General features: G+C 37.3%; 1 protein-coding gene across 2 annotated transcripts in view; it reads left to right on the forward strand.

The window, feature by feature from the left end:
- Positions 1-25,717, forward strand: part of fut8b (fucosyltransferase 8b (alpha (1,6) fucosyltransferase)) — a 120,970-nt gene that overhangs the window by 60,500 nt on the left and 34,753 nt on the right. For both annotated transcript variants that reach the window (XM_079888844.1, XM_079888843.1), the window contains one exon: positions 21,793-22,270. In XM_079888844.1, coding sequence (XP_079744970.1) covers positions 22,068-22,270 — 203 coding nt within the window. In that variant the 5' untranslated portion in view covers positions 21,793-22,067. The remainder of the gene's footprint in view (positions 1-21,792; positions 22,271-25,717) is intronic.

A 25,717-nucleotide genomic window follows, 5' to 3' on the forward strand; every position in this document is an offset into this window, starting at 1 on the left:
AATGTACATAATAATATGTATTATAATAATATGTATTATGTAAAATTACATAATTTTTGATGAAACAGTCATAAAAAAAAATGTAATTTTTTTTACATAAGTATAACAATAGTAATAATAGTAAAACAAAAATGTTTTAACATAATATAATTTTTTTTTTACTATTATTACTATTATTATAATTATGTAAAAAAAAAATTAGTTAGTTAATTAGTTAGTATTAATTTTATTATTTGGTAAATGTCATACCGCCCGCCTGGCCACTTTACCAGTAAAACATGAATTTCATGTGAAATCTCAGAGCTCTTTCAAAAAATGTATCAAATGAAGGTCGTCACCGCCTCGGCTCAGATTCATCTCCACACACTTTCACATGACATTAACATATGATCAGTTAACACCACCATGTTGCATCAGGCCTCAGTGTTTCCTCCAGTTGGTGTGTTGAGATCTGTGTGAATACTAACTACATGTGTGGGTGAGCAGGCTGTCAGTGAGTGGACGGCTGGATTCCAGTGTTTAGTTGATATTTCTTAATTATCTGAGCGCATGTGTAGGCGAGAACAGACACTTCTGCAGCCTGGAGTTTGTCTTCAGAACACCTACTGATTTAAAAAGCCATTTTCTCCACTTGTGTAGCATTTTATTGCACTCAAGTCCACTTATGTTACACAAGTTTTTTTTTTTGCTGCAGAAACAGTCATCATTTAGTTGCACTTAAAACTTTAGGTTGTGAAAAGGTTGTGAAACCATTTTTATCCTTCCAAATCAGCTTATTAGAATGATTTCTGAAGGATCATGTGACACTGAAGACTGGAGTAATGATGCAGAAAATTCAGCTTTAATCACAGGAATAAATTACATTTTAAAATATATTCAAATAGAAAACAGATATTTGAAATTGAAATAATATTTCACAATATTACTGTTTTTACTGTATTTTTGGATCAAATTAATGCAGCCATGGTGAGCAGAAGAGACTTCTCAAGTCTAGTTTATTTATAAAGCCCTTTCCACTACAAAGTAGACCTCTTTCATATGCATTAACAAATCTTAACGATTCCTATATTTTACTACGTAATACTGTAGTCTTTTTTTTTTTTATGTAAATTATGCAGTGCGAGAAATTGCAGAAATGTTGTAAGCACATCATTTTGAGATATTTATTAATTAATTACCACATCCAACCTGGTTTGGTGTGGCCAAACCCCAAAATACCTTACATTGACATTTTTGAGTGCATTATAAAATGCTGCATTTTATAATATTTGTTAACCCTAACCATTTGCATCTAAAATGTAACTTTTTTTATTTATTTATTGATATTTGTATACTTCCTGGGATTTTAAAGTTAATGAACATTTCTGAAGGAGCCATTAAACTGTTTAGTTTCAATACATGTTCTGGGTGGACTGTATAGAAGTTTTGAGTGTGTTTACATTGAATATTTCAATAGAGCCTAAAAATCCCTGCTTTCCATTGCATGACCTCTTTAAATTGTCCTCCAGCAGATTTTGTTTTATTCCAGATGAACAACTGAAAATCAGCAGCCTTGCATCCATCACTGTGGCTGAGGGACGGTGTGTGTGGTCGTGTCAAACCAAGAGGTTTTGATATAAATAGACATCATCAATCACGAGGGCGTGCGTGATCCACGTCTGGCGGCGGAGGAGTGCGTCACTGTCAGTCAAACCTGTCACACACACTCCTGACGGATGCACAGCAGCGTATCATTAGTGACATCGCACATTCCCTTTAAAGGGTTTCTGCTCTGCATTCATGCCCACGAGACACATTCAACTTATAAAAACCCAACCAGCGTCGACTAGCTTTAAATAGTTCACAAACTTATATTCGCTACAGGAATTTGACCTCACTTGGAGGGTTTATAAAGAGTCCTAGAAGTGAAATCGCAAAACCAGCACTTTTCGCTCCAACACCCTCATTGTTCTTCATTCGCGGGATTTTTTTCAATCTGCCTTCGTTTTATGTGTGACCCATCCAGTTACCCTCATGGGCAGCCTTCCAGAAAACTCCAATAACATTTGGGTCTCTTTTTTTTTATTATTAGATGTTTCTCTGGGGAGGAAATGCCATTAATGGGAAATTCTGTTGAAGGCGGCTCATTTTACGTTGAGTTGGCTTATTTTGTGGACGGAGTAAATCGTATTTTGGCGACGGATGAGTTTCATTACGAGGTTCTGCGGGTTTTTGTTGCTGTTTGTTTTTAACAGCCTCTGACAAAACAGGATCTGTCTTTCTCTTGTTTTCTGTAATAGCTTTTGATTTGTGCGCTGTTAGAGGCCAAGATCAGGAGGAGCAGGGTGGGAAACTTGTGTCTGTTAGTGTTATTGTGGTCCTGCTTTTTCAGTTATTAAAACGCTTTTATAAAGTTATTTGGATAAAGCACAGGACTGTTGAATGCTTGAATCTGATTGGTTGATGAATGTTCTAAGGTGTGCAATTATTAAACGCACGGCTAAAGAAGTTCCAGGCAGGTTTTGCCAAATGATCACTTCGCCAAATTATTTCAGTGATTTCAAACGTCCTTACAGCCGACAACAGCAGAAGAGCCAAAACCCACCACGACACTGACCACTACTTCCATGTTTTTGCCCCCAAATTACATTTTATTATGTACAGATAGAAAGGAAAACAAGTCGGCACACCATGGCTCCAAAAATGTGAAAAATGTAATGGTAGACTCACACACAGGTGGTAGCGTTGTTACCTGTGTTTGAGTCTACCATTACATTTTTCACATTTTTGGAGCCATGGTGTGCCGACTTTTTTTCCTTTTTGATTAATTGTCTTGTTGAGCACCCAATTTGAGCAACATTTTGCTTTGGATGTGCGTGCTTTGGATCTGATTTTATTATGTACAGCCAGAACATACTCTGTTTATCCCGCTTCTCCCACTCAAACACAAACACAGGACACACACTAGCACAGAAACGCGTTGTCAGCGCTACTCTGACGATTTTATCAGTAAAATTGTTTAAATAGTTTCTCACTAGCGAGGTAATAACGGCGCTGTTTTTGAAGCACATAAACTTACAGTTTCACTATTAGTAGAGACGCTGCCGCCGAACACTGTTGAGAGACACACAGACAGAGGTAATTCATACATGCTTGAATTACTGATCACTCAATTCAATTTAAATGAGCTTTATTGGCATGACTTGTACAGTATTGCCAAAGCATTGGCCATTACATAGGCAATGAACAAATAATCAATAAAATTAATCAGTAAACAAATGCATGAATACATTTATAAAAAAATAAATTAAAAAAAGAAGAAGAAAAGAAATCAGTATCAAATGTAAAAAAAAAAAAAATTACTAAAATATCAAACAATCAAAATAATAATTATTTGAAATTTTGTACAATTATTTATCCATCTGAGGTTCCACTGGCTGTCCTCATTTCATGGCATGAGGAGACATATTTTGCAGCAATTATTTCACACTCTCTCTCTCTCTCTCTCTCTCTCTGTCTCTAATATAACTGCATTAATAACTGCATTAGTCTGCTATCAGTGGCTCAAACCTCTGTTACCAGCAATGGAGGCTCGGGATTAGATGCGTAAGAAATTAGTCCCACACACAAGAGCGTTTTAAGGACAAAAACTTGACATATGTCTTGAAATACATCATCTGAACGATGTTTTGAGGTGTGGTAACCGTAGTATAAGCGTAATAATTGACAATAATATAAGCAGCCATTTAATTATTGAAAAATAATGCTTCGCCTCATGGCCGCATTACCACCTCGGGTGTGCTTTATTTTTCAATAATTCAACGACCCGGAGTCAGTTGTTCCTTACTTAAAAACTTTTCTACCAAAACAAATATGAACCAGGGTTATTATAGTTAACTAAAATTAAAACCATAAAAAAAAAACGTTTCTTAACATTTTAACAAATTGTTAAATTGTTACTGTAATCTTAACCTCATTAAGAAGCCACATCAGTTCACAGAAGGAAGTTGACTGGTTGAGTGTAATTGTTACTTTTGTTAAAAAAAACACACACAAAATAAACAAAGAAATGATTAATTTGACTGATAGCATTATTTGATTTTTTCAAGATTTCTATATATATCGCTATTGTAAATTCTTTTGGCCACAATCATCGTGTAGTGAAAAATCTGATGATCATTTCTGAGCCCTGAGCACAAACAAATGAATAATTTAAGGTTTCATGCTGAGAAGAAGAGCACAGTTTTATTGTCGAGCATGTAGTCCAGCGGTTTGTCTCTCAGATCTGGATCCGGGTGTCCTTCTCATGGCTGTTGAATGGAAATCCTCCATCTAATGTGGTCAGCTCAGGTCCTGTGATCCCTGACCGTCTCAGCTGCCTCCTGTCAGGAGATCCTCATGTTCTCAGAGGCCGGATGAGGAAGCTTTCTGTATGACACTGAGAGATACATCACTCAGGGACGGGTCAGAGCTCATAGATGGGTAAAACCCACCACAGATGGCAGGGAATAGTAATGCACACCTCTACCAGTACAGAGAGTAGTCTCTTCAGCAGCTTAACATGAAATATGCCATAGGAAGGAAAAATATATATCTTTTCGCCTAGTCATGAATATGGGTTAATGATTTGAACAAACCTTTAACCCTAAGCATTAACTTTCTTTAGAAATGGTTTCATATTTAATGATTCAAGGTCTTTATTGTGTTTTTGGGCTCGAATAGGTTTTCATGCTTGAATGTTTGACGCAGACACACCATGTTTGACATTGTTGCAGCTCCTCTCTTCCCAGTCTGTCAGTAACGCTCTGTTTAGTTCCTGTCTCTATGAAGCTCCTCCTTCTGTAAGCACACTCTGCTCTGACTACATTTACTTTTATTCATTTAGCAGGCGCTTTTATCCAAAGCGAATTACAAATGAGAACAATAGAAGCAGTTAAACTAACAATAGGACAACAATATGCAAGTGATATGACCCTTCCCAGTTTAATCTAACGCAGTACTTGTACTTTATATTTAATTTTTTATATATAGATATAGAATAGAAGAGAAAGATTGTGTTGCCGAAAAAGATGTGTCTTCAGCCGTTTCTTGAAAATGGCTCCGGACTCAGACACTCTGGGCAGATCTGAGTTGGGCAGATCATTCCACCAGCAGGGAACAGTCATGGTAAAGGTCAGAGAAAGAGATTTTGTGCCTCTTTGAGATGGCACCACAAGATGGCGTTCACTTGCAGAGCGCAAGTTTCTGGATGGCACATAAGTCTAAAGTAATGAGTTAAAAGGGTATAAGGGAGCAGAGCCAGTGGTTGTTCTGTTGGCAAACGTCAGTGACTTGAATTTGATGCGAGCAGCAACTGGCAACCAGTGCAATTTAGTGCGGAGAGGAGTGAAGTGTGTCTCTTCGGCTCGATAAAGACCACTCTTGCTGTAGCATTTTAGATCAGTTGCAGAGGTTTGACAGTTGATGGCCTGCCAAAAGAGCATTACAGTAGTCCAGTCTGGATAGAACAAGTGCTTGGACAAGGAGTTGTGTAGCATGTTCTGATAGGAAGGGCCTGATCCTCCTAATGTTGTACAAGGCAAATCTGCAGGACCAGGCAGTTCTAGCAATGTGGTCTGTGAAGTTCAATTGATCATCAATCACAACTCCATGGTTCCTGGCTGACCTTGATGGAGTTATGGATGACGAGCCTAGCTGAATGGAGAAGTTGTGATGAAGTGTTGGGTTGGCGTGGACCACAAGCAGTTCTGTCTCGGTTCTCGGTTGAGTTAAAGGTGGTGGTCCTTCATCCAGCCAGAAATGTCTGTCAGACAGGCTGAGATGCGAGCAGCTACCGTCAGATCATCAGGCTAGAATGAGAGGTAGAGTTGTCTGTCATCAGTGTAGCAGTGATAGGAAAAGCCATGTTTCTGAATCACAGATCCTAGTGATGGCATGTAGATGGAGAAGAGAAGCGGTCCCAGCGCTGAGCCCTGAGGCACTCCAATAACTAGATGTTGGGTCTTAGACACCTCACCCTCCACGACACCCTGAAGGACCTACCTGAGAGGTAAGACTTGAACCATTCCCAAGAATTATTTAAATGAGGAATATTGTGACGTGTTCGTTCCCGGAAGAAACTCAAGACTACAATGGAGGCGTTTCAGGAGTTCAGAAACACTGACACTGATATAGAGAAGAACTCCCGCTGGAGGGACTTTGTGCTTTGGAACTTTGCAGAGCTTTTTCATCCTCAAACTGCAACATTACACATTAAAGAATGCTGTCTCCCTCCTCCTCTCACTTAATCCACTCACTTAACATTATCCAACAATTGCAATAACTGCGATCTGGACTTTGCATTGATGCAGCACACACAATTATACACATTTTCTGGTTAATAGTGATTCTTCGCCTCATATACACTTTTCCTTGTTGTTTTATGTCGCTTTGACCTGTTTTGTGCTATTGTTGATCTCACTTAATCCGTCTATTATGCATATTATCTAACAATTGTAATAACTGTGAACTGGACTTTGCATCGCTGCAGAACACACAATTATACTCATACTCATGCCCTGTTTACAAAATATGCTATTGTTGATCTCTTGCACTTCATGAAATTGCACTGTCGATTGATGCTCTAATCTCATTGTATCATTGCAATGACAATAAATTATTATTATTATTAAAAGAAAGATGAAAATGGGGAAAAAACATAACTCCTTTAATATTTTAAGTTGATACGTATTTGAAACATGCATTTATTTAAGCAAAGACTAGGAGCACTTATTGTAATCATAGTGATTACAATATATGGAAAATTTGGCAGTTTTGTGTGTCCAAAATTGTTCATGATATTTTAGATTTAAAACATTTTTTGGAACATTGCATGGAAATGGTCAAATATTCCATAACAAACAAACAAACAAACAAAAAGCCTATTTCAGTACCATTAAGATTTGTTTTTGCATTGTGACATTATTTCCATGATATTCCCCTCAAAGGTCATTATGGTATTACAGAAAAAAAAATGCATTACTGTAATGTAACACTAAGTGCATTACTTAAATTGTAAATTGCTTATATGGCGTTGTTGAATTCCAGTAATGAGAATCACCATTGAGAATGAAAAAAATGACATAAACGGTGTAAAGAATCCAAATGCATTACCATGAGAATCTGGGAAGAAGTTGTCATGGGGCTTCTTTATTGCATGCATATATGAAGTTATATTTCCTAATAATCAGAAAAAATATTGATTTCTTTTTTTGTGCATGTTTTGTTGAGATTCAGCCTTTTCTAAGTTTTGCTGCAGATAACGGCCAGAAAGTGAGTGTGAGGATTTACACTGAACTGCTGTATTCACACGGGTCAGTCTGATGAGGATATTACAGCGAAAGTCAGAAGACTGTTTAAGAGGATTATGAGGGGAAATAAGGGTCTCTGTTCCCTCTTAATAACACACCAGAGAATAAGATTATGTCTTCATACTTGCAGTCTGCTACTTTGACATAGACTTTGCTCAATATGTGCATCTTCACTCTAAACAATGAAAATACGTTACAGTGCTGCAGCTTTCTGCTACATTCATCCCATCATTACAGACCCTGAGGAAGAGAGCGTGTGCTTGGGGAAGCTTTTAATAGATTGTTGGATTATATTTATTGCTTGTCCCTTTAAGGCAAATAATGTGGCTTTTCTATTCATCCTGACAAAAATGGACAGTTTCCACAAAAATATGAAGCAGCACAACTGTTTTCAGCATTGATAATTATCAGAAATGTTTCTTGAGCAGCAAATCATCATATGAGAATGATTTCTGAAGGATCATGTGACACTGAAGACTGGAGTAATGATGCTGAAAATTCAGCTTTGATCACAGGAATAAATTAAATCTTAAAACATATTCAAATAGAAAAGAGTTATTTTAAATTGTAATAATATTTCACAACTTCTTTCAAATACATTTGAAACAATCAACCAACCCTTAACTTTTTAACGGTAGTATTAATATAAATACATTTATAGTATTTGAATTTTAGATTTGTTTGCATATTAAAATTGTTTATTTATTATTTTTTTATTGAATTATAATTAGACTGAAGTATATGTTTTGTAATCACCGTTATCCATTTAGGAGGATATTTTCACAATGCATTTTATGATTTTGCCTGCCTACTTTGATAGGATTGCTGTCTAGTTAGGCTGCTCACTAGGTTTTGTGATAAAGTGATGGTAGCCTATCATCAGTCTATAAAGCTAGTGGTTGAGAATGATGCTGTAAGACAGAGATGTGAAGTACAGTATGATACCCGACTTTGCAGTTTTGTCATGTATTTCCCCAGCTTCATAAACGTCCTCTGTGTTGTTTTAAGTAAATGACTGATGTGAGTTGTGTCCCCGCTGTGACCGGAGCCTGTGGAGCGCTAAAGGTCAGCTGTCACCGCGGCTCATTAACGCAGAGACGCGCAGAGAGACGCACAGAGAGACACGCGCGCTGCAGTTGTGCTTTATGTTCCACAGGTAGTAAAGGTCAAGTTTGTCCCCTGCAGTCCATTTCTGGTAATTAAAAAAAGACAGCATGTCAAATTACTGCTCTCCACGGGTGACCTTTCACTGCGTGTGTGTGTGTGTGCATGCGTAAACAAGGACATGATGTATTATTCTTATGTTCTTATGTGGTGTTATAAGTCCACGATTGGTATAACAGCAAACAATCAACACAAGTCCAACTCAGATTGTGCCCTTTCATAGCTCAGGAGAATTAATAGAGTTCTAAGCTGTTTGCTTGTTTGAAGGATTAACTAAAAACAGTGTTTCTCAATGATACTCTTGTAAGCCAAAAAGTAATATTTTTTTAAATATTACATTTTATTGAAAATAAATTACATTTATAATAATTACTTTTTATGAGACTTATGTTTCATTAATGGATCAACTCCATTAGGGAAAAAAAAAAAGTTTTATCATATAAAATACATGTATAAATATATATTAATTATATTTTATAAATATTGGATATTTTTCTCAGCACTATCTCTCTATCTGTCATTTTTCTTTTGATACATTTGATGAGAAATATCTGAATTCATATTGAGATCTCTCACTTTTGATCGCAGACAAGTGTTATTTTAGTTTTATTAATATTTTGAATGATCATATTTTTATATTTCAGAAATTTTTGTTTAATTTTTAGTAATTTCATTATGTGCATTTGTCATTTTATTAGTTTTTCGGTAACATTTCGGTTAATATTAATATTTAGGTTTCATTTATTTTTATTTTTATTTCAGCTTTAGTTTTTTATTTATTTCCAGTTAATAATTTTAGCGCTTCTTCAGTTTAACTTGTTTCAGTTTATTTAAAAAAGGGCAACATTTTCATTTAGTTAAAGTTTTCAGCTAATATTTATATTCTATTTTTGTTTCAGCTTTATTTCAAGAACCAACATGTTTTTAATAGTTTCAGTTTTAGTTGCAGACTTATCTTGGAAAATCTGTGTAGAGTTTGAGACATTGTGGAGATCTCTTCTCCTTTCTCCAGTAAAAGACCTGGGTGTTATACTAGATTGCAACCTGTCTTTTGAAAATCATATTTCATATGTTACAAGAACAGCCTTTTTCCACCTTAGAAACATTGCTAAGCTACGTAACATGCTATCAGTTTCTGATGCAGAAAAGTTAGTTCATGCATTCATGACCTCGAGACTAGATTACTGTAATGCTTTATTAGCCGGTTGTCCTGCATCCTCAATAAACAAGCTACAGTTAGTCCAAAATGCCGCCGCTAGAGTTCTTACTAGATCAAGAAAATATGATCATATAACACCAATTTTATCATCACTACATTGGTTACCTATAAAGTCCCGTATTAATTATAAGGTATTGCTACTGACTTATAAAGCCCTAAACGGCTTAGCTCCAGTCTATTTAACGGATCTTCTATCGCCCTATAATCCATCGCACTCTTTAAGATCACTAAATTCGAGGCTTTTGGTCATACCTAGGATATCCAGATCCACCAAAGGAGAGAGAGCATTTTCATATTTAGCTCCAAAACTCTGGAATAGTCTTCCGGATACTGTTCGTTGCTCAGACTCGCTCTCCCAGTTTAAAACTAGATTAAAGACGCATCTCTTCAGCCAGGCATTCATATAATATTCTTAATCTTACAGTTAAATCCGGTCTCTAGTTCATAAACGCCAGAGGAGAACTGGCCCCCGACTGAGCCTGGGTTCTCCCAAGGTTTTTTTTTATCTCCATTAGGTCACCTGATGGAGTTTTTCGGTTCCTTGCCACTGTTGCATTTGGCTTTCTCAGTTTGGGATATTTTGGGAATATTTAATTTAATTTTATCAATCAATAAATTTCACTAGAAACAAACCTTGTTGTATTATTTTAATTTAATACTGTGAAGCTGCTTTGATACAATCTGTATTGTGAAAAGCGCTATACAAATATACTTGACTTGACTTTTGGTCTCCATCTCATCTCAGTTCTGTCTCGGTGAAATAACTGAGATAGTAAAGTGTTTCTCATCCCATCGTTCCATTCCTTTTTTATTAATCCAAACCCTGTGAGTTGAAATCTCTTGTGCTGCGAGTGCACATGAAAGCACATCTCAGTTTCAGCTGTGTGACCCGTGTGTGTGACCCGTGTGTGTGACCTGTGTGTGTGTGACCGTGTGTGTGTGACCCCGTCCTCGAGCCCCTGAACTGATCGATATATCTCCTGTGCCGGACACACACAAGCTGCACCTCTCCTTCAGTGTGTTTGGACACCGCTAATGAATCGCGCGCACACACACACACACACACACACACACACACACACACACACACCAGAGACCCTGATACATCAGAGGAGACGTCTGACTGCTCATTATTTGCTCTGCTGTCCTAATTAAAAGACTTGTTTGAAAAACAGTTTGAACAAACAACAGATTCTCAGCACAATGTGAGAACAGAGGAAGTGTGAGTGTGAGTGTGTGTGTGTGTGTGTGTGTGTGTGTGTGTGTGTGTGTGTGTGTGTGTGTGTGTGTGTGTGTGTGTGTGTGTTCTATCTATCTGTCTGTCTGTCGTTCTATCTGTCTGTCTGTCTATCTTTCTATCTATCTATCTATATATCTATCTATCTGTCTGTCTGTCTGTCTGTCTGTCTGTCTGTCTATCTCTCTATCTGTCTGTCCTTCTATCTGTCTATCTCTCTATCTGTCTGTCCTTCTATCTGTCTGTCCTTCTATCTATCTATCTATCTATCTATCTATCTATCTATCTATCTATCTATCTATCTATCTGTCTGTCTATCTATCTATCTATCTATCTATCTATCTATCTATCTATCTATCTATCTATCTATCTATCTATCTGTCTGTCTGTCTGTCTGTCTGTCTGTCTGTCTATCTATCTATCTCTCTATCTGTCTGTCCTTCTATCTGTCTGTCCTTCTATCTATCTATCTACAGGTGCTGGTCATATTGACATTAGAATATCATCAAAAAGTTGATTTATTTCAGTAATTCCGTTAAAAAAGTGAAACTTGTATATTATATAGACTCATTACATGCAAAGTGAGATATCTCAAGCTTTTATTTGTTATAATTTTGATGATTATGGCTTACAGCTTATGAAAACCACAAAATCAAAATCTCAGAAAATTAGAATATTACATGAAATCACACAGTAATTACACAGTGATACCATGGTCATTGAACCAGGTTTTGGTTATTTTGGCAGTGTGGGCCGGTGCAAATCCTGCTGGAAAATGAAGGAAGCATCTCCATAAAGCTTGTCTGCTGAAGGAAGCATGAAGTGCTCTGGAAATGTCCTGGTGGACGGCTGCGTTGAGTGGACAGCACAGTGGACCAACACCAGCCGATGGCATGGCTCCCCAAACCAACACAGACTGTGGAAACTTCACACTGGACTTCAAGCATCTTGGATTGTGTGCCTCTCCATTCTTCCTCCAGACTCTGGGACCTTGGTTTCCAAATGAGATGCAAAATTTGCTCTCATCAGAAAAGAGGACTTTGGTCCACTGTGCTTTATTAAATCCAGAGTCAACGCAGCCGTCTACCAGGACATTTCCAGAGCACTTCATGCTTCCTTCATTCTCCAGCAGGATTTGCACCGGCCCACACTGCCAAAAGAACCAAAACCTGGTTCAATGACCATGGTATCACTGTGTAATTACTGTGTGATTTCATGTAATATTCTAATTTTCTGAGATTTTGATTTTGTGGTTTTCATAAGCTGTAAGCCATAATCATCAAAATTATAACAAATAAAGGCATGAGATATCTCACTTTGCATGTAATGAGTCTATATAATATACAAGTTTCACTTTTTTAACGGAATTACTGAAATAAATCAACTTTTTGATGATATTCTAATTTTATGACCAGCACCTGTATCTATCTATCTATCTATCTATCTATCTATCTATCTATCTATCTATCTATCTATCTATCTATCTATCTATCTATCTATCTATCTATCTATCTATCTATCTATCTATCTGTCTGTCTGTCTGTCTGTCTGTCTCTCTATCTGTCTGTCCTTCTATCTGTCTGTCGTTCTATCTATCTATCTATCTATCTATCTATCTATCTATCTATCTATCTATCTATCTATCTATCTATCTGTCTGTCTGTCTGTCTGTCTGTCTGTGTGTGTGTGTGTGTGTGTGTGTGTGTGTGTGTGTGTGTGTGTTCTATCTAACTATCTATCTATCTATCTATCTATCTATCTATCTATCTATCTATCTATCTATCTATCTGTCTGTCTGTCGTTCTATCTGTCTGTCTGTCATTCTGTCTGTCTGTCTGTCATTCTATCTATCTATCTATCTATCTATCTATCTATCTATCTATCTGTCTGTCTGTCTGTCTGTCTGTCTGTCTGTCTGTCTGTCTGTCTATCTATCTCTCTATCTCTCTATCTGTCTGTCCTTCTATCTGTCTGTCCTTCTATCTATCTATCTATCTATCTATCTATCTGTCTGTCTGTCTGTCTGTCTATATATCTCTCTATCTGTCTGTCCTTCTATCTGTCTGTCCTTCTATCTATCTGTCTGTCTATCTATCTATCTATCTATCTGTCTGTCTGTCTGTCTGTCTGTCTGTCTGTCTTTCTGTCTTTCTGTCTGTCTGTCTGTCTGTCTATCTATCTATCTATCTATCTATCTATCTATCTATCTATCTATCTATCTATCTGTCTGTCTGTCTGTCTGTCTGTCTGTCGTTTGTTTTTTTCTGTTTGTTCTATCTATCATTCTACCTACCATTTTATTTATAAATCTATCTATGAACCTTAAAACTTCCAACCAAACCATTTTTTATTCTACTTCCAATCAAATCAAATTCTGGACTGCAATTCTGCTTCCTGTTCAAGTTCATGAATCGCACTGGGATTTAAAAGGCATTCTCAGATCAGTTCTAAACGATGCACAACCCCTGGTGTTTTCTGTCCACATCACATTACCAGAATACTGCGAGTCAGCAAAATGTCCTCGGCAGAAACTTTATAGATTTATGTGGTTCTACAGGAGTTATTTGACATTTAGCTGATTGTGTCTTTTCTAACATGACTGACAGTCTCTTTCTACAGGGACATTTCCTCGGGAGCAAATGTTTAGTGTCTCGCTCAAGGACATGATGGGTTTCAGGGCTCGAGTTATTCTCCAGAACAATCAACCCGTCCGCCACTTTAAGATTACAAGCCTGAAGTTTAATCCACTAATGCTGAAGAGAAGCTGTCGGCTGCTGAAACCTGTCTGATCATATACGGCATCATCCTTCACGGTTATCTAGATCTCAGATCACTTATGTCAGTGGAAGAACAGTCAGTGTGAGCACGATCTAAATAAAACATCAGTAAACACTACCAGAATACGCACACATTTAAAGGCCAGAGCAACTTCAGTCATTATAAACTCTGTGAAAACAAGTGAAAAACATGTTGAATGTAAGAATTTCTTTTTCATCTTGGTTTTAAAGCTGAATGCTGTGTGTCGGATTGAAAGGGTTTTATCTTATATGTGCAGTACTTTTAAAAATCCTTGACATTTTGCTGTGAAATCACTGAAAATCTTTTAATTCGCTGTAGCTTACTTCAAGATGTCACATTTTGATCTGTATTTTTACTGATATTCTAGATTTGGAAGCTATCAATTTAGATAACTATAACTATGATTATTATTTAATTAGTTCAATATACTTCAAAAGTTTGAATTATTATTATTGTTATAATTAGTACTATTAGTCAAAGTAAGTTGAAAAGTGTATTGTTATTTTACTTAATTGCTTTAGTAATAAATGCATTTTATTAAGTCTGTGTATTATTATCATAATTAACGGTAAAATAATTTTTTATTATTTGTCAATAAATGTACGTTGAAAAGTGTAAATTAAGTATTATGTTTACTATTAGGCTAACTATTGTTAGTAGTAGTAAAAAATAAAAAAATAAAAGTTTGTATTACTGTATTATTATTATCATTCATCATCATCATGTTTCAAGTTAGATAATTTAATAATTATATTTAATAGATATATGTATTAAATATTATCATTAGATTAGGAAGCAATCGATTTATAAAATATAGATTATTTTTTATTATTAAAGTTTAATTTTGTATATTATTATTAGTCAATAAATATACATTGATGTAATTTGAAAGCGGGAATTGTTATTATACTTAATTGTTGTTATTATTATCATTCTTGATAATTCACACATTACAAATAATAATTATATATACTGTATATATATATATATATATATAATGTATTTATTAAATATTATCACTATTATTACACAGATTGAGACAAAAGTGTAGAATTTGGCTGCAATAATCAAGATTTAGCTGCTTTTTTTAATTCTCTATACTGTAGTTTATTATAGCATGTCAACATCCGTTTCTAGTATCCCAATACAGAAGTTTCTATGTTGTTGTTGTTGGTTTTTTTTTTTTCTTTTTTTAAGGAAAAACATATATTTGGAAATGGGATCATTGCATACTTTGTGTTCTTGTGTGGATGTGGCTCGGCAGATCCCTGTTCCCGTGTCCTGGTTTGATTAACTGTGTCCAGCATTTCCCAGAAGTGTCCTGTCCTAGATTGTCATTCCCGTTTGCTTGACCGTTGTAGCCACACACACACACACACACACACACTGTTGTCAAGGATGTGCTCTGCAAGGTTCCTGTTGTAATCCGTCAAACCATTGACCTTAAGTATAATTCATGGTGAGGCCACGCATGCATCATTCAGCGCTTATTGTGAAGTCTATTGCGGGGCAGGGACCAGTGCGTGATGAACGACCCTCTGACGGTCCCTCGCTCGCTCGCTTTGAGCGGGTCATTTGGGTTGACCTTTCGTGAGTGATTGACAGGTAAATGACAGCTGCTCAGTGCCATAAAGATGATGAAGCTTTGAGTCTGAAAGGTCAGAGAAAGCAAAGCATGACGGGAACAGAACTGCAGCTCTTCTCTAACATCTCATGACCTGCACGCGTCTGAAGCTGAAATCATCAGAGATTATTAGAATATTTAATCTAAGTATGAGTGCATTACACTTTACTTTCAAAATGTGTTATTTTCATGTTAAAGAACAACACAACTTTCAATCGTGCTATTCATCAAAGAATCCTGAAAAATAAAAAGTATCATTGTTTCCACAAAAATATGAAGCCGCACAACTGTTTTCAACATTAATAATAATCAGAAATGTTTCTTGAGCATCACATCATCATATTAGAGTGATTTTTGAAGGATCATGTGACACTGAAGACTGGAGTAATGATGCTGAAAATTCAGCTTTGATCACAGGAATAAATTACACTTTAAAATATATTCACATAGAAAACAGTTATTTTAATATTTACCAATATTACTGTTTTTACTGTATTTTTAGTCAATTAAATGCAGGCTTGATGAGCAGAAGAGACTGCTTTCAAAAACATGATCAAATCTTACTGACGCCAAACTTTTTAATGGATGTGGAAGGATCTTTATATTACACTTTATTCACAAGATACAATATTTAGAGAAATTTGAGGCAAATGTACAGTGTTTATGCAAAACTGCAGCATCTGTAAATGACTCTCATGTCCAACATCACATGTACAGTGGTGAATGTTACTTTTTAAAGAAATTGAGCTACTACTTTAATAGAAAGCAACAAATGACTTATTTTTGTGCTATCATTCCTCATCATCAGTTGTCTGATGCCTTTTCACTCGATGGGCCCTATTTTAACAACCTGAAACGCAAGTATCAAACGGGAAACGCAAGTAACTTTGTGGGCGGATCTCGGCGCAAATCTAAAATGGGTTGGTCTGAAGTAGCTTCATTACTCATAGGTGTGGTTTGGGGCGTAATGTGAAATAAACCAATCAGAGCGTCATCTCACATTCCCTTTAAAAGCAGGCGCGCTTGTTCCATGGCGGATTGCTATTATAACGGCGGATTTTCCAGGCGCACGCCAGGAGCGATTCACAGCCGAGGAGACCGACGTTCTCGTCAGGGCCGTAAAACACAGAGAAGTGACATTGTATGTGGATGGAGGAACACACCCAAATTAGCTTCGGTTAAACAGGCGTATGATAATTTGGGTAAATGTGTAAGCTAGATTTATGCCTATTTTTTCACATCTTCATGGACACCACAATGATTTCCCTCGTGTGGTAATATTTTTCCTTGTAATTATGCGTGGTTTGCAAAAATTGGAACTGCTGCGCCCTTAAAATAGTATCTGAATAACGCGCCACTGACTTTAGACTATAGGTTTCTCCTGGTCTGTGGCGGAATTGTTTTCTGAAACTGCAAAATAGCACCAGGGAACGTTTGCGCCGGAACACGCCTCCTCTTTTCACTGAACCGTCCCCGGGAGCGCAAGTTCATTCCCTAATTTACCGGCGTGCGTCTGTGGAGGGAAAAGTCCGCTGTGCGCGGGTGCAAAATAGGAATGATACATGCGTGATACGTCCGTCGGTGTACAAAGTCAATTGCGCTGGGTGCAAGATAGTGCAATAATTTCTCTCATAAATGCAACAGAAATGGTTTCATACATTTTTGGTCTTGCAATTCCCAAAACCGCACATATCATGCACATAAATAGATTCTGCTCTCACCACGAAGTCCTTTAACCGAGATGCTCTTCTGTTGACAGAAATGGCAAAGTTTGGGGGAAAGTGTATCTGTCATTGGTCTCTGCTCTCATTAGTGGGTCTCACCTGCTCTTTATTCCTCACTTTACTGAGGAAACATGATAAAAGCCATCAGATTTGAGGAGCCTGCAGCCCTGATGCTGAATATCGAAGACAGATTCGCTCTGAAACACACACACAGCTCAGCACATCTGCAGGATTTAGCCCCGTTTCCTCCTGTCAAACCCTGAAACAACCCTGAGATGAGGATGATGTTCTCAGGAGCTGAGTTAGCACTTCTGTTTGCTGAGATTTAAGTGTAAACGGCACACAATTATGTTTGCATCATATTTTACTTCCATTATGTGATGCATTTCAGAGTAATATTTAGTGGGAAAAGGGCAAGAATTGATTTTGTCCTGCAGGTTTGTGAAATTGGCTGCGATATCATAAGTTCATGATGTTTCTGAGGCGGAGAATCTTATTAAAATGTTTTTGTAAGATTGTGATTTATTTTCGTCTTTAGAATAACATTGACTGATGAATAATGAACAGTAATACCAAAGACATTAAGACTGATTTTGATTAGTTTTTTTGCATTTCATGTCTGTGTGAGAGTCTGTCAGATTGGCTTGTATTCATTTATCTGTGCGATCTGTGCAATTCCTTCTTAATCAGAAAAATAACAGTAAAATTGGATATGACTTGACTTTAGATCAGTGTGGATGAAAGGAATCTCATATAACTCAACACAACTCAACTGTATTGTTCTGCAGGGGGAATTCGGAGATAAAAATGGCAACTTTCCGGTTTGCAGACACACAGTATCATCCCTCAGTGAACACACACTGTATTCCCTTGCTCCAGCTCTCTGTCTCACACTTAATGAAAACTGATGTCCTGTTAATGTTCAATGAAGATTCATTAAAGGCTGTCATATTTCTCTATAATGCTCCGTCTGATGCAACAAAATCATGAATGCTCATTTTACGATCAACAGGACTATGTGCTTTGCTCATTATAAAATGAGTGTTCTTGTAGCTTTCACATCACTCGTGTGCAGTGTTGCAGATTACAACGGTAACGTTCTGTTGCATCTGTGTTGATTTATAACAGGAGTGTTGTAGTTTGTTGCTTTGTTCGCGTGCAGTATTGCATGTTTATGCGATTAAAGTGTAGACAGCTTCATTGATTATAAAAGGACTAGATGTCACATGTGCATTGTTGCATGGTTACGCAGTTGCAGTGAAGACAACTTAATTGATTAAAACAGAACATTCTAGTTTTGTTGTGTTCACTTGGAGTGTTATAGATTTGCATGCATGCAGTTTAGTTAGATTTATTGATTATAGGGGTCATGACATGGATTTTTTATTCTTTTAATATGTTCATGGAGGCTCACTTAAAAGGTTAGTAAAGTTTTTTTGCACACACACACACACACACACAAAAAAATAGTTTTAAACCTTCATTCTGACCCTCTGGGCTGAAATGTCTTGTTTATAAGGCGCTGCTCCTTTAAGGCGTGTCAGTAAACGGCGACTGTTATGATTGGCTAACGTCATTTGATAGGAACCAGTATCAACGCCCCGTTGCTATTGCGCATGAGTGAGCGTTTTGAAAACATTCATATAAAACCGTCTTCATCTTGTGAACGTGTCTCGTTGTGAACTCTCTATTACTCTGTCTCGTTTACGAAATAATCTGTAGTCAAATGCTCTGAACTAACATATAATCCTCCGACTCGATCCGGGACGCCATTAAAATAAACCATACACTTGTTTCCGACACTGGGATCCTTCTGAAGTCAGAAATTAGCAAATGATCTGTTTAAATTGGACGATCAAAGCAAACGTTCTTTCACTCTTTCAGTTGTCCTGTTGTCGACTGACTCAAGTGCGTGGAGTCCGTCTGAAATTGAACGCTTGTCTGTATATTGTATCAGTGTGTCAGTGATTATAATGGCTTCTATTTGCTTCTGTTTACTCATCTAGTGAAGGCGAATGTCAGCTGTTAAGTGACTGAACGCCAGTGGGCGGGGCCTATGGTGCGATGATGTACAACTATTTGTCGATGTCTTGCTCTGGAGGCGGTCATATGCAAATGTACGTTACAGATCCTGTAATATCAAAAACGAGCCATATTTGGAGATTGATTTATAAATCCTGTTTGTAATGAGGGCGTTTTAAAGAGGTGGTTGATTATGATCTCACTTTTTTAACTTTAGTTAGTGTGTAATGTTGCTGTTTGAGCATAAACAACATCTGCAAAGTTACGACACTCAAAGTTCAAAGCAAAGGGAGATATTTGCTTTTAAAGAAATCGCTTTTTAAGGACTACAACAAACGGCTGGTAGAGACTACACCACATTCCTCCCGGGTTAGTAACATCACCAACCCTAGAATTTACATAAACCCCGCCCCCTGAACACGATTTATAGATTATCATGACAGAATATGCTTATCAATGACTAGAAGATAACTACACATAAGCTTCATAAATTCATCAACTAGCCATTCACAAATGTCCTGTTGCTTCTACATGTTGTCACTTCTTCTTGAGTCTCTCCATCTTTGTCTGACTCCGGTTTGAACATAAAAGGCTAAAAGTTTTTGAAATTTCCAGTGCATGTCTGTGTGAGGTAAAAGGACACAAGCTGTTGAAGCTCCACCCCCTGTGCCAGGAGCAGCAGCTCATTTGCATTTAAAGGAACAGACACAAAACGGTGTGTTTTTGCTCACCCTCAAAAAGTGACAACTTTAACATGCTATATAAAAATATCTGTGGGGTATTTTGAGCTAAAGCTTCACACACACACTCTGGGGACATCAGAGACTTATTTTACATCTTGTGAAAAGGGCATTACACCACCCCTTTCAGCTATGAAACTTACAGGATGTTTAAATGGTAAAAAGACCTCTTATATGTCCAAAGATCAAGTAATTGAGTTTTATTTCTCACATCATGACCCCTTTAAAACAGAACTTTTCTAGTTTTGTTGCATTGCACACTCGCAGTGAGTGTAGACGGCTTTATTGATGATAAAAAGCGTGTTCTAGTTCCCGATGTCATGCACTTGCAGTGTGTCGTTGATTATAGAAGGAATATTATAGTTGTGTTTGCTTGTAGTGTAACTTTATTAATTGAAAAGGTGTGTTTGTAGTTCTGTTGCATCGCATGCTTACAGGGTCACAGGGTCATGTGTCCTGTCACATCACTTGCAGTGAGTGTTGTTGATTATAACACAACATCTAGTTATGTGTGCTTGCAGCGTAGACACAAAGTCTTTCTCACTCATTCCTGGAGGGAAACTGATGACGCGGGGTTTTCTAGGGTCATTCCAGTGTGCAGATCACTTCAGTTTGACAGCATTGCAGTTAGTCACAAAACATGTGTCAACATCTGTGGGACACGTCTGAGGGAATGATGGGGATTTAGCTTTCAGGGTCTGAATCCGTGAGAACAGAAGTGTTGAGACGTGAGATTGAGTGCAGTACAGATGTACGTGGTGAGGAGCGACAGCGTTTGCCAAACCAGCAGCGGGTCCAGGCGTTTTAAGAGTCTCCTCACATCTGTCATGAGATTGCACCGTCGTGAGATTGTCATTTTGATCAATCCTCGCGGCTGTCGAGGCAGGGCTGCGTCAGGAGTGTGTGGAACTGCATTTTTATTTTAGTTGTATTCAGTTCATCTCCATTGGGACTCTGTGTTCTATAGCAGAGTCCTTAGCTGGCTTTGTTTCAGGGCTCAGATTTTACATGTGGTTTACCAACACAGCAACATTGTTTAGCTAGCATACAAAAGTAAATATATTTATGCACCATATTTAAATGTTGATATTTCTTAACTAGTGGGTGCAGGACACTATTCATTCATGTAAGTTAGGATAGTAGGATAGCGTGATGTCTGAATACATTTTGGTTTGACTGTATAAAATAAGATCAAATAATAAGATAAAATAAAATAAGAAACAAATATATACATATATACGACGCATGGCCCAGTCTCTACGGTAAACTCCTGCTGGATTATTATAGTAAAGCTAAAAATGACTGTTTCTTTATTTTCTCATCATTAAAATTTTGTCCAAAAAAAAAAAAAAAAAAAAGCATATGGAATTGGATATATATATTTGTGTATAATTTTATTTTATCTTATAAGCTAAACTGAACTCCTGTTGGCCTTAGAAACATAACACGTGTTAAGCCAAAATGTTTATATAATAATTCAGATTCACCAACATTAAAACAAGGGGAAGAAAATAAATATATACTCATACGCACCTTTTGTGAATCACTCAGTATTCGATACCTTTTCCAGTGCAGATATGTAAGAACTTGTACAAGCTTATCAGTAAATGAGACACATTTTGGTTGACACAAGCCATTTTTATCCTTATTGCGAGGGAATGTACCCTGGGCTGTGTTTTATTTTACCTGCACCATTTTGTTCTTGGATTTGGAGGATGAATCTGTCTAGTGACAGACGAGTTTGATTGAACACACAGCCTTTGATGTCAGCAACAGAAGATATGGGACGCATTTTCTTCATTCTTTTGAAAGTTGATACGTCTATTTATTTTTCTTGTTTGGTTTAATCACCTACAATTAGATGGTGACATTTTATTATTTGCATTCAGCATTGTTTTTCTCCTCTGTAACATCTTTCTCTCTTTCTCTCTGCAGGACAATAATGCATTCAGAGAACCCAACAAAGCCAATGAGACGCCAGTGAAACACCAAAAACACCACAATCCTCAACTATAGGAACAGAATGGAGGATCTGTCTTCTTGACGAGTCACGATGTATGAATATCCACAGTGTGTTGACGTACACACGTAGACGCACCAGTTCTTTTTTTCACCTTCTTCCACATTTGGACGCCTTGCTTTTAAGCTGTACTTTACTCGTCAGACCCAGCATGCCGGCCCGTGATTTGTGACTGGAGTTTGGCGAGAGCATGCGTCCATGGACGGGCTCATGGCGCTGGATAGCGCTGGTCCTGCTGGCATGGGGGACGTTGCTCTTTTATATCGGGGGTCATCTGGTGAAAGACAACGAACATGCGCCGCGCTCCAGCCGTGAGCTGGCCAAGATCCTCACCAAGCTGGAGAGACTGAAACAGCAAAATGAAGACCTGAGACGCATGGCCCAGTCTCTACGGTAAACCCCTGCTGGATTATTATAGTTCAGCTAAAAATGACTGTTTCTTTATTCTCTCATTGTTAAAATTGTGTCTAAAAAAAGCATATGGAATTGGAAAAATGTAAAGATGAGAAAAAGGTTACAGTTCGGAAATATTTGTAAGTATTCTGTTATCAGCTAAAGATGAGTGTGTCAATATGGCTGTAATATAATACATATGTTAGTTGACATTATGTATTCAGTTAAGCAGGCACAATTACACAACGGCTGCAATTACAACTTGTTCTCATATGATTACAATATAAGGATCATATTTGACATGTTGCACTATATTTATACTATATTTATTAGGGGCTGCACAATATTGAAGAAAATTAAATGCGATATGCGATAACTCATTAAATAATGCGATATTCGATATGCGATACAATAATACTTAAAGTGTGTAAAATAAACTTAAATTATCTTTAAAATATATTTTAAAATTATATAACCTACATGTGTTTCACATTCTTTTTGTGACTAGAAAACATCCCTACAACTTCTGGAAGTGAACATCAGTGTTTTACTGTAGCAGAAGTGTTATTTTAACATCAGTGTAAACCTCAGGGTTTAGGGCATTAGGTTTATTAACAACAGAAACTGAATAATCAAATGTAAAAATAAAACACTGCTTAGTTTTCACTGTATGAATTAAATATATACTGATTCTTATTAAAGCTACCAAAGTTATTCAGCCAAGAGCTTTTGTTCATGATTTTCTCTGTCTTTTGTTCATGCAGTTATTGCAAGCTGTTGCGATATGCATATCGTGATATATACATTTGCGATATTTCGATAATTTCGATATATTGTGCAACCCTAATATTTATTTAACAGTTTATCTTGATCCTAAGGTGGCATCATCGCAGGTTATTCAGTGCTTTTTTTTGCCGTAACCAGCGAAGTACAGTAGTTACACTATCTTAATTTCGGGGCTTTCCTCAGTAAAAATGGACTTTTAATCGATTTACAGTCAACGTTTCGCATGAAGATGCATTGTGCTTCTATAGTTTAAATGGATTGTTATGTCTATGGTTTGTGATTTCAAGGCTGTGTGCCCTTCCACTGAAGACCCTTTCTAACATTTGCAGTATTTGACCCGATTCTGTCTGATGTGAGTTTAGTTCCCTGGGAACAACATGTGCTCTTAACAGAACAAGAGGAAAGAAACCGTATGAGCTTCTATAGAAACAAAACCCCATGTTCTTCTGAGCAAAACTGAGCCAAACAATCCAACACAGTGGTTCTCAACCACGCTGCAGAATGACTTAAAGTTAAAGGGATAGTTCACTTTGAAATAAAATTTTGGTATGTTTTAGCTTACCTCAAGGGCATCCAAGATGTAGGTGTCTTTTTTTCCGCCGTAGTTTCAATTTTGATATTTTTAGGTCAAACCGTTCTTGTCTGTCAGTCATTTAATGCAGGTCTATGGTCACGGTCTCAAAGAGCAAGAGTCCAAATTAAAACAATTCCCCATCGTCCAAATTAAACAATTCCCCATCGTAAGTACACATTGATGGCCTAAGACACGAAACGAGCGGTTTGTGTGAGAAAACGAACAGTATTTATATCGTTTTTTAACTCTTGTACACAGCCACGTCCAAGTGATCTGAGGGCGCTCGCGCATCCTGCTGTGTGACTTGTGCGCAGATTGGTGCATAGATATATACACTAGAACAGATGTCGCCTTGCCTACAGCATTCCTTCCAATGAACTGCCGTAGGCAAGGCGACATCTAGTGTATATATATCTACGCACCAATCTGCGCACATGTCACACACCTAGATGCGCGCGCGCCCTCAGATCACTTGGACGTGGCTGTGTACAAGAGTTAAAAAACGATATAAATACTGTTCGTTTTCTCACACAAACCGCTCGTTTCGTGTCTTAGGCCATCAATGTGTACTTACGATGGGGAATTGTTTAATTTGGACTCTGTGCATGCTCTTTGAGACAGTGACCATAGACCTGCATTAAATGACTGACAGACAAGAACGGTTTGACCTAAAAATATCAAAATTGAAACTACTGCGGAAAAAAAGACACCTACATCTTGGATGCCCTTGAGGTAAGTTAAAACATACCAAAATTTAATTTCAAAGTGAACTATCCCTTTAAGATTATATGTATTATTATTTATACAATGATTTAATATGTAACGTAATTTATGTAATGTATAATTTATATAATATAATTAACATTTGGACAATCAAATATTAATATATTTATATATATGCATCTTCTAAATGCATAAATGTAATGTGATTATTTTTGTAATTAATATTTATTATTAATTTGAATTACTTAACTTAGTTAAAATGTAAAAAAGCAAGATGTATACTTAAATGGTATTTATTTTCCCTCAGTAACTATTGTTTCAAGCACATGCAGAGTCAGACAGGGAACAGATTCACGACACGTGACTCAGAACATGAGGAGTTTTGCAGGATATTCAGGAGAGACACGAGGGAGGTGTTCTGAGGGTCTGATGGAGAAAGTCAAGATTTATAAAGAGCTTATACTGAGGAGAGAAGACACATTTGCTACTCTCAGATGATGTTAGAGAAACAGTGATATGAAGGGATTTGCGGAGGACCTGGTTGCCCTGGAGAAAGTGCTGTCCTAAGATGCTGTTTTCATGTTCATCTTTCTTTAGTGTGTAATGTTGCAGTTCGAGCACAAAGTCCCTCCAGCGGGAGTTCTTCTCTATATCAGTGTCAGTGTTTCTGAACTCCTGAAACGCCTCCATTGTAGTCTTGAGTTTCTTCCGGGAACAAACACGTTACGATATTCCTCATTTAAATAATTAATACGCAGAATAAAGGGGCGGGGTCTGGTTGAGTTAGTTAGTAGTGTGTTGAAACTGGCGGTTATGGTAAGGGGCGGGACATTTCCCAAACACACTCGAAGCGCTCGACCAATCACAACACACTGATCCAGCCGACCAATCAGAGCACAGTGTCCTTTCAGAAGGAGGGGCTTCATAGAGACAGGAACTAAACAGAGCGTTACTGACAGACTGGGAAGAGAGGAGCCGCAACAATGGAGAATATGGGGAAATAATGTGTTTTTGGAACATTCAAGCATGAAAAGTAGATCCTAAAAGTTGACTGTATTAGCCTGGATGCCAGCCGAACTTAGCCCTGCCCACAACATTTTTAGGTCGGGAAGTTCGGTCTGGACTTGATCCGTTGTGGAGCTATTATGCTCGAACAAGAGCTGTTCGGACCAATCAAATTGTCAGGGCGGGCTTTATACGGTGATGGACAGATGATCAACAGTAACGTAATCATCCACGTCACCAACGAGCGCTTGGGTAGAATTCGTTTACTACAAAGATGGCTGCCGCTGGAGAATTGAGATTTCACACTTGCAAATAAGTCAGATAGAATAAATGCATATTTGGCGTGCTGTCCGAGGAGA

The sequence above is a fragment of the Squalius cephalus genome (assembly GCF_949319135.1).
Source record: "Squalius cephalus genome assembly, chromosome: 12".
Taxonomy (NCBI): Eukaryota; Metazoa; Chordata; class Actinopteri; order Cypriniformes; family Leuciscidae; genus Squalius; species Squalius cephalus.